Below are 11,191 nucleotides of genomic sequence, written 5' to 3' on the forward strand. Positions count from 1 at the left end.
GAAGTCAGTCTCCAAACACAAGCAGCTACAAAAAAAACCCACCAGAAATAGAAACTCGATTTGTCGCTAGTCGTTTTTAACAAAGAAAATGCCGCTAAGAGGATTAAGAAAGTCTGGTTCAACTCAGAACAGAATGAAAGTGTAATGCTCCCACGGATCTTTACACCAAAGGATCGCTGATTCGCTCATTTCAAATCATGTCAATCAAAAAGGGATTCAGCCTCAGACAGATCATCCAATCATCATGGCTGAGGGTCCGGGCCAGCCGAGGGCAGCCCACTGCCCCATAGACCCCCAGAGACGCTGAGCGTCCGATGGACGGGACAAAGCCCAGCATTTATCCAATGACTCGTCTCGTTTCCCTGCACTTCGCTGCTTCGCTATTGAACTCACAATGTCAAGCTGCGGGAAAGCCGCGTCTTTACCAGTGATAAGAAGCTGATTCTGAACAAATGTTGAGCGCGTTGTAGTGCATATTTATTCAATGACATGTACACACAACAGAATATATTTGATCACTTATATTTTGACATTTTAGGGGAAGATGAGCTTTCCTTGCAGTCTTAGAGCAATCGCCTCTGTACAAAATGTCCCAAATGTTCTGGACAGTACTATGACAAAGGATGGATTTAGGAGTCTGCACACATCAAAATTTGTCAAATAATCCCAAGTACACAATGACATTTTAGAGACAGTAAAGAAAACAAAGACTAATCTCCTTCATGAGAACTGTTTATTATAGTTTCAAAACTCATGCATGTTAACACAAATTTAATTGTATGTCTCTTTGTAGGTCATGATGGTGACGCAAAGCAGCTTCACAAATGTCAAAAATTAACAAAAATGTTAATTAATAAATGTGTAATTGTTTGTCATTGTACAACATACAAGAAATGTGTCTTTCACAGTTAACCCACCTGTTGCAGTGAACACACACACACACACACTAGTGCACTAGCAGCTGTGAACACACACCCAGAGCAGCAGGCAGCCATCCCCGGTGCCCAGGGAGCAGCTGTGGGTTCAGTGCCTTGCTCAGGGGCAACTCAGCTGTGGATTGAGGGAGGTGGACAGTGCTATTCCTTCACTCCCATTGCCACAAGTACAAATGTTTCTGCCAATGGGAGGAAATGGGAATTAAGCCAATGGCCTTTTAGTCCTAAGCCCCCTTCTCTAACCATTAAGCCATGGCTGCTCCAATTAGCTCATGTGAGAAAACCAAAGGCAACAATATGAAGAATACCTCCATTGAAGCTAGAAAATAGAGACCAGTACTCTTCTGGTCAAACAATTTACATCCCACTTAATGCTTTCAAAAAAAGTTCACAACACAAAAAATAAAAACCACACACACACACACAAACATAATCACACTTAAAAATTCAGTGTTTTGGACTGTGATCACATTAATTAATTCCATAATAAAATAAACTCACATCAGTTCATTAATTCTTCAATTCCTCTATTTCACAATTGACTTAAACAGTAGAATGGCACTTATGATAATACTTATTTGAATAAAAAAATGTATAAACACTTTCATAATTTTGAAATGTAAGGAGCATTTGTTGTATTACTATTATACGTCTGCCATTTTGCTGACCTAATATTTTATTAATTCATTCATTGTAGGACTGCAACAACTAATCGATTAAATCGATTAAAATCGAGTGTTAAAATAGTTTGCAACTAATTTAATAATCGATTAGTTGGGTCTAAGTTATTATACACATAGGTACAGTTGCTACACGTGACGAACTCTGGAAGAAGGGTTTGAAAAATGGCGGAGGCGGTCACAGCACAGTTAGCACAAGCAGAGAGAAAAATGTACGACCCAAGTCATCAAAAGTATGGGAACACTTTACATTAACGCCTTCAAGGAAAAGCGTTAGGTGCAAAATGTGCACAGCTGATCTCGCATGGCACAGCAGCACAACATCACTGCATGAGCACCTGAAAAGGAAGCCTGTTGGAGCTATGTGTGAAAGAGGTGGCACTTTCAGTACCATGTTCAGTACCTTTAGTTAGGGAACGTAATTGTACGTTATTCTATTATAATTGTAGATTTTAAAGTTGTGCTAATTCCATGCGCCCCATTTCATCTCCAAGACTTAATAATAATCATACATAGAATAAGATGTAAAATATCCTTTGCCAGTACATTAGAGTTTCACATAGAGCCAAACCCAAAACAACTGTATGTTCTTTAATTTGACACGGTTCTCTAATGAAAGATTACAGACATCCCCCTCTCCTTCTGGAGAAGAGAATGCAATGAATCTTTGGGGAACACAACTGGACACCACTGTTGTACCCTGTAAGATACATTATACTTTTTGTACCTTTAGAGAGAAGAATGTACCTCTACCTACACTAACCACACACACACACACAAACACACTCTATAGTGCACTAGGGGCAGTGATTACACACCCAGAGCAGTGAGCAGCCATCCCTGGCACCTACTGGTCAGTGAATTCTACTCCCAAACCAGCTCCACTGACAATAAGGACACCGCATAGGGCATATATAAGTGTGGTGACCATTAAAACCAACAAAACATGTAAATCTGAAATGGGCTTTTCAAACCTCTGTGCACATCTGTAAAATAAAGAACTTAATAGGAACTGAGGGAAAAGAGAGACATCCTCCTCAACTGAAATAAGTGTATCACATCTCCCTCTCAGTCTTAGCTTATGATTTCGGACCTGAATTTAGTAACATTCACTTACATTGACCACAGATCAAGTAATGGCTTAGTCACTGCTACACCTTCATATCTCAATTTGTGGTTAAGCTTCAATGAGGTTTTAATAGCGGAGACAGCAGAAAACGTGCACAGAGAAATACTGATAAGTATATGTTCTGAAGTGTTAAATCTGTGTAGAAAAGTACTTCATCTTCAAAACTTCACAGACATAGGGATTCAACCCTGAACCCCATTGGCATGATTCATCTTCTGAACACAGTGTCCATTCTCTGGAAAACAATAGAGAGGTAGATTAAGAAAAACACATGACAAGCCTGCTTTGGTTTCCGTACCTGTCAGAAAACAAGCCTTTTTTACTGCAGTGTGCTCAAGGATGGAGCTCAGATCATTCATTCAATATTCTGTAACTGCTGATCCTCTTCAGGATCATGGTGAGTTCAAATCATGACATTAGAAATATTCATATGAACGTTATAACTTTCAATTTCCACCTGAAGCTGGACTTAAAGAACATTAGGTGACAGAAACTCTTCAAGAAATTGCAAACACAAAACGTACAACTGGATTAATCAAATGATTAATTGATTAATATAACTGCTGATCCAATTCAGGGCTGCAGTGGGTCCTGAGCCTCCTCCGAATCAGTGCAGGAAGAACACACTTTGGACAGGGCACTCACACATTCATTCACACCTGTGGATAAAATTGAAGAGCAAATCCACCTGCCAATGTGTAATCTGAAAATGTTTTATTGTATATTTATGTTATTTATGATCAGAGCTTACATGTTACTTGTCTGCAACACATCTGGATTTGGAATTCCTCACGAGGAAGATTTAAATTGCAGGCATTAGAATGCATCTCTCATCAAGTGTGACAGATATTACTCTGCTGCTGCTCAGTTTCAAGTTGTCTGTGATGATGAATGCAGGAGATGAGCTGTTTAAATGTTTCACTGTTTAGTACTGTATAACTCTCTCTCTCACATACACACACACACACACACACACACACATTTTTTCCACTCAGCGGAAAACTGAAACAGTTATTTGGACTTTTCTTGTCTGAAAATATTCTGTGATGGAAATGTGATCTCTTAATATAAATGATAACATGGAGCTACTGGGCATTATTATTATTTATTTTTTATTTAATTCTACACACATCATACATATGATCCAGGTTTAAATTCAATTGTAGGAATTTACTGAAAGACTAGATTTTAGTAAAGCACATACCTGTAGGAACTATACTGTATACATCGCTCTCTGCTGCTGGTCCACCATCCCTTTCCTTGCCTGTTAAATACACACAGATTTCATTATGAAATATATTCACAGTATGAAATAAGCTTGAGATGACTGTTCCATCTTCAGGGAACTGGCCACATTTGAATCTTCTCAAAAGAGACTTAAGATCTACCCTTAAGGACTTAAGGGGAGATCTGTACTTATTTTCATTTACAGATAATGTATTCTAACATGAGACACACCTTGGTTCTTAAGTATTTACCATCACTACATGTCCAAAGGTTTGTAAACAACCTTTAAATTGAGTAAATTCAACTAGTTCAAACGTTCACCCACTGCTTACATAAATGTTCAAATGTACATTCGGTCTGTGAAAAATACTGGCCAATAATATGGGACACTCTGGAGAAGTTGCGCATGGTCTTCAAAATAGGCCAAGTGTGTCCTAGAAGGGTATAAATCCCCTAGCACTGGGCAGAATATGTGGTATACTGCAGAATTTACTCTTTGTACCCTGAGGATAAAACGGTTTTTATTTTTATTTTATTTTTTTTAAGCAATATACTTACAATTCTTCCTGTTGTGTTTGTGTCTGAGGACTAAAATGATGACCACAACCAAAATCAAAATCACCACAAACAAAAATCCTCCAGCCAAACAACCTGCAATGATCCCCATCCTACAGTCCTTGCAACTTCCATCTAAAAAGAAATATTATAACAATTAATGAAAGAGTCTGTATCTGCTATTCTCCTGTTTTTATATCAGATTAACATTTAAATTTTTGTAAAAATGGAAAAAGTTTTTAAGAATCATCTGATGGGGAAAAGGTCAGAAAATTACCAAAATGACGTTACAAAATCTACTTCTGCATGTGTGTAATTACCCAACTCCAAATTACAGCTTAAAGAACAAAAACCTGCCAATAATTTTCAGAGAATAGTAAATGATAAAAAATTAACATCAAACCATGTATGTATAACACAGAAGCATTCACCCCATTTTTTAGTAACTGGTTCCTGGAGGGTGCTGTGTGTTACATAACAGTCGTATCCTGCTGTATCTTCCTCCTGGACGTCCACACTCTTCCTCAGCTGGTAGGTTCCATCACCATTGGGTCTGACTCCCGAGGATGTTAGTAGGTGTTCAGGGAGTGTAGTGCGATACTTTCTCACTCTCAAAACCACATCTTTGGGGTAGAAGCCCGTGGCCAGGCAGGTCAGGGTCAGTTTGTCTGAGGAATATTGAGACTTCCTTGCAAAAACATGAACATCCGGTGGAGCTACAGAGAAAAAATAAAAACAAAGTTATATTTATTTTTTAATTCCTAAGCATGTAGTGGAAATGAATAGATCATTCATTTTTAATAAAAGAAATTATACTTTTGGGGACTTAATAGGCGAAAGTTATCTTAATATGCAGAAAGACCTTTCTTCACTCTTAGTCACTCTTCTCATCACACAAGCCCAGATGGGAATTTGAGATAACACCCAGAGAAGAGTCGTAAACCTCACTCCAGGACAGTTTATGACCCAAGGTCACATAGGGTCAAGAGAAGAATCTTTGGTGATAGCATAGAGGCACACAGACTCAGATGACATTCCACTTTGATTCCATGTCCTCTTACACATTTTAAAACATGTTAATACTAAAAGAATCAAACATCCTGAAGTTCTTACATGGTAAACAAATTGCATATGGGTACAACTGTGAGAAATTAATTCCATTTAGACAATCAAAACGGGTGGAATTAATTTACATATATTTTAAATCTCCTTTTTATATGAATTTATGTAGGAAGCAAGGTAGCCACATACTCTGTGTGATATTTGGTTAAGAATTATGTAAAACATGGTTTGTCTGAATAATATTATTTTTTGTTAACATATAATCTTTTATATTGCCAAAGTATGATTCAGAATTCTGGGATATTTATTCAACAGCGGTGGGCTTTAAGTCTAGGTCTTGTCAAGTGTCATAAATTTTATTTGATGTCACTACCAATGTACAGGAAACAGTCAATCAGGAGCAAGAGATGCTCCAATCCTCAATCCCTGAGGACCAATCAGGTATTCAAGGCGGGTTTCCTAAATTCTGGTTAAAATCCCGTCGCAAGAAAAAAACTAAAGAAGAGTTTAGTTTTTTTTTAGCACTCAGAACAGGAGAGGAACAGAAAGAAAATGTAGGAAGAACGTCTCGCTCTTGCTTCCAGCGGGCAATGCCTCTCAGCTAGGGTAGTCGGTTAAGGGAGAGCCCTGGCTCTCTCTAGAGCTCTCCAGCTCTCTGCAGGCATCTATCAGGCGTCGGAATCTCTTATGGCTATCTCTGTGCTCCTCAAGCAGGATCCATATAGATCACACCCAGAACTTCCAACCACAAGTTTAATTTAAATTTACTTCTAGTAGAAAAAATATAGTTTAAAAGAACTATAGTTTATTCCAGCAAAGCTCAATGCCACACCCAGAGCATGAAGGAGACCTCAGACCTCTGACCCTCAAAGTGGTGACAAGAGCTTCAGGATCAGTGACGGAGAAGGCGGCCACATGCTCCCTCAGAATGATTTTCTGAGCAAAAAGCCAAGGAAAGACCTGCACGGACGTGTCTCTCACCAGGAGGCAGATGCGATGATGGAGAATTCCCACAGAGACCTTCAGGACGCCACCAGCTCCGACGAAGTTGCCGCGTGTCTCTGGCCAAAAGGGAGGAGAGGAACGCCAGCGACTGCAGTGCTTCAAGGCCTGCCGCTGCAGTACTAGCCGCACATCAGTGACGTACTCCCAGCTATCTCCAGTCCATCTCCAGGGATACGTAAGGTCACATGGTTTCATTTCTTTCATATCTCAGGAGTGGTGCTGAACCTTTGCTGGGATAAACTATAGCCTTTTCAGAATTTAGGGTAATATTTATCATAGAGAAATTCCCTCATATATTAATCTCCCTGTTCCCTGATGTATCGCTGTAATCCATTTCATTGAATCGATGTATAATCAATTTTCATTATTTGATATTACAATTAATAAACCAGTTGTGGGATAAAAACCAATGTGTGTGCACATTTCTTGTACGGAATGATTACTTTTAGTTCACATTCAATTTTGGTGCCAAGAACCTACAGCGGTTCAATGAGCATAATTCAGTAATAATAATTAATTTTAGCTAATTCTGCTGTATAATATGTAAAGTCATCCAACATGATGACCTACATGTCCAAGCTAAAATTGGACAGGTAAAGACACTACATATTATTTAATGGTTCCCAAACATGGAGTTTAACAAAATTAATTAAATAATTAATTATTAATCAAATAATAATTCTTTATCATCTTGAGCTTATTGCAGTTGAGCTTATTGCATCATTCTTAATTCTGTATCACCACAACGATGCCTTCACTTGGAATTATATGAAGAGACGTTGGACCATCCGAAGACGTTGGACCAACCGAAGACTATTTAACAGAGTAGTGACCTTTAATGTGTGCCCTACCACAGGTCTCTTTCAACAGAAATACTTTTTCCTGTGGATTTCACACACAAATAATGTGAAATTGTTGACATTCATCAATGTGTAGTTGAACAACTAAGTCATTTCCAAAGTAGGATAATTTCAATTATTTAATTTCCAAACAAGAAACAAAAATAATGCTATGCATTAAACATTTTACTTTTTTCAACCTCAGATCACTAGTTCAAACTTCCACTAATTAGCTAACAGCACATACTTTAGATACTCACAGTGTTTTCTCAGTGATTCTTGTCCATACTCCATGAACTTGGTGAGCCAGTCCACACACTCCTTCTCCAGGTAACCCTTGGTGTACTGGTTCAGGATCGCCACATCGTCCCACTTCCTTTTGGTCTGTTCAGCAGCTGGAACCGGAGCGATCCAGCGCATGCTTTCATCATCAAAGGAGAGGAACTCCGATCCATCGTAGCTGTACTCATCAATGCCACTCAAAAATTTTCTTTCTCCATTTTTGTCATCAATCTCACAGCCATGTCTCCACTGAAGAACATGGAGATCTACAAAAAATAATAAGGACAATTAAATTCACTGGTACATCACAAGAGAACATGCTTTTAAAAAACATAGGCTGACGAATCACTAACCTGAGTGATTGTGTCTCATTCTCTGCATCACAATGTCCACATTGACTTTGAACCACTGCTCTTTGCTCTTGCGAGACTGAGTGCCTTTATCCCAGTAATCCTCCTGCATCTTCTCTCTCATCCAGTCCTGCTTGGGAATCTTCATCTGATCTTTACTGTTGTAGTAGTCGATCTCTCTGTCATCCAGTAAACCCATTGCTGTGAAATCATAGATCCCAGGAAGATCCACAGTTTTGGAGAGGGACGTGTAAATGTAGTACAGGGAGTGTTTCTCTGAAATGGAATCAGGAAAAGTGTAAATAAAACAGGAAATGATATATATATATATATATATATATATATAATCTGGTTTTCAAACAGTAAGTGTGTAGATGTAAATAAGATGTAAGGGTGTAGGCCAAAAATACATTGGGGCATTTCTCACCACCATTCACACTTGTATTCAAATCATTTATGAGGAAACATGTAAAGACACAAGCTTCAAAGTACATAAAATAAATACAAATATTTTATTCTTAGGCTTATATATAATAAGTTTTATAACATATATATATATATATATATATATATATAAAATATAAATATATATTAGCACCAAAACAACTAACAAGATGTATACTTTGTTATATTTGTTCAGTTTGTGTGTTTATCTAAAATCTGCACTGTTCTCCCCTTGGTCTGAACCCTGAGAGCAAGGAGACGATGGACCACTCTTGGCCCACTAAGGACAAAGTTGGAGGTCCACTAGTGTTTTACACAACGTTTTCTGGGCGGACCGCTGCTGATTAAACAGAATTTTAGACAAAACGCCACATTTTAGCACTTTTCCATTCACAGTCCAATTTACATTTCTCTCCTTCATTAGGTTCTTTTTGTTATTCTTTATAAATAAGATTAGTACATAGTTTTAATCTGCACAGCGTCAACATTTTTATCATTTAATCATTTTATATCAGTCTTATACTCATTATTATATCTCTCACAGTTGTTGGTGATATTTGTATTAGTGTGTTTTCCAGAATAAAAGTCTCTGTGAGTGTAAAATCTGTTTGAGGAGATTATAAATGAGTTATATCCTGTACAGGACAGTAATCTGAGTGGTCTACAGTCAGTGGTGTGACAGCCTTTTTATACCAGTGGACCGATATATGCTCGCTGTCCGGGAAAAGACATAATTTACTGTAGAGGAGAAGTTGTCCTTAATCGCACGGTTCATGTCAAAATATTTGAAGAGCTCCAGAGAAGTTGCATAAACAAAAGCAACTGAGCTCTGCTCACGTGCCTCTTCCAGTTGAGGTTATTAAACGTAGCCCATCTACAAAGAAATACATCTCTGTTTATTAAAATAGGCTACCATAATACAGCGGATTTGGCAGAGTTTTTATTGTTTGTTTGTTAGGGTTGTATTTGTTTTGTCGCCCCCTGAAAAATCACGGTTACTCTTTGACCTTCATTTCACACTGCTGTTCAGTACATATGATGAAATATCTACTGTAACGTTGGTGAACAGCTTCTGTTAAAAATGAGAACGCCAGATATATATTGAGTTTTATTGTCCGATATTTGTACGTTATGAAGTGTGTTGAGTGTTGTTTATATCCCGCCGATTACAAAACACAACTAAAGGCAACTGTGTCGAGCACCCGCCCCACAGCGAGGTGAAAACCAATGATGTGCCCATGTATTCTGGGATGGCCAATCAGATTAAAGGGAGATAACTAACCACACCTACCACCCCCTTAACCCTGCCCCATATCCTCACTCCTAGGCCTGTATGTGTTATGAAATGTATTTCTGCTGACGCCACTCCTTGTGTCTATAACGGTTCCTCAGTAATTGTGTAACGTTCCGTTAGACGGCCTACATTTACTTTTGGTTTCGCGAAATGGCGCCGCTTGTTTATCGTTACAGACTTACCTCCCACAGCAGTTAAACACACTGCGCACAGAGACAGGAGCACGACGACGGCGGTTGGACTGAACCCCATCTTCACATCTTCAGATTCAGTCACGGATTAAACCCACTCCCACACTCCGAAATAGTAACGACCCCTGTCCAATATTTTCTGTTACAAATAAACAACAACCGACGCAGCTGCGACATTCAACCCCACAGCGTCCATGAGCACTGCCCTCGCATTCCCTACTATCATGTGGTGTGTTGGGGATTACTGCTGTACAAATGTGGAGCGCCAAAACGGTCAAAAAATAATCTGCAGACGGCAATTTTTGAACGTCTAAAAACAAAATAATTTATAATAATAACACGTTCATTTTTAACGTCTTCAGTTACATTCATCCAGAGCAGCTGTACCCACGTCATGTCTGCTTATTAGGCTAGAAACAACTGTGTTGTTATATGCTATAATGAAAAACAAATATTCATTACATTGATTTAATGTCACTCTGTCTCTTACCCAATAAACTATACCTGTCCAGTTCCTTTAAAAAAATAAAAAGCTGAATTTGTGTCAGAATTGGACACAAACAACCTACAAATGCATTCAGCTCAACTGTATCTGGCCGCTAACTGTGATTGGATAATGATTGCTTTTTTTTTTTTTTAGTTGTGGCACAGAAACAGCACTGCTCACAGCTAAAATGCAATCCCTGCTTTCACATTAGCACACAGCGGGTTTTAAAAGTCATAAAAAATATATCTTTCCTCTACTTCGTCGAAATTCGTTTTTTGCAGGTGGTCTTGGAACGCTTCCCCCACGAAAAACAAGGGATCACTGTATATGGTGCCTTTAGACCAAATTATTAGGAAGCATAATGTAAACTTTAATTTTTAAGCTGATTAGAATTTTATTTTATTAAATTATATTTCCCATTAGAACCTTCCCATTTGGAGACATTCTATTTTAAGTAATCCAAAACAGCAAAAGTAAGTCAATATTACCCACCTAGGGAGCAGGAATAGAGCAATAAATCTTCAGGCCCAAACTTGTTTCTCAATACTTCTACACTTGAAAATATTCCCTTTGGTAAATGCATGTTAAATGTGCATAAGTATATTAAATAAAAATAAAACTTTGAAAACAACACATTTACACAAATATAATTTATTTATTCTATAAAAAAAATAAGCTAAAGCACTACAACTAACTAGCAAACCTAATTCA

General features: G+C 38.1%; 1 protein-coding gene across 1 annotated transcript; it reads right to left on the bottom strand.

Moving 5' to 3' along the window:
- Positions 1-660: 660 nt before the first annotated feature.
- LOC136693728 (zinc-alpha-2-glycoprotein-like) lies at positions 661-10,271 on the bottom strand. The gene is made up of 7 exons (XM_066666863.1): positions 9,985-10,271; positions 8,068-8,340; positions 7,693-7,980; positions 4,958-5,242; positions 4,530-4,661; positions 3,949-4,008; positions 661-2,979 (listed from the first exon to the last, which is right to left on the bottom strand). Exons 1-7 carry the CDS (start codon positions 10,052-10,054, stop codon positions 2,927-2,929), a joined length of 1,161 nt encoding a protein of 386 aa, XP_066522960.1. The 5' UTR covers positions 10,055-10,271; the 3' UTR covers positions 661-2,926.
- Positions 10,272-11,191: the final 920 nt, after the last annotated feature.

This window comes from Hoplias malabaricus, chromosome 4 (genome assembly GCF_029633855.1).
Source record: "Hoplias malabaricus isolate fHopMal1 chromosome 4, fHopMal1.hap1, whole genome shotgun sequence".
Taxonomy (NCBI): Eukaryota; Metazoa; Chordata; class Actinopteri; order Characiformes; family Erythrinidae; genus Hoplias; species Hoplias malabaricus.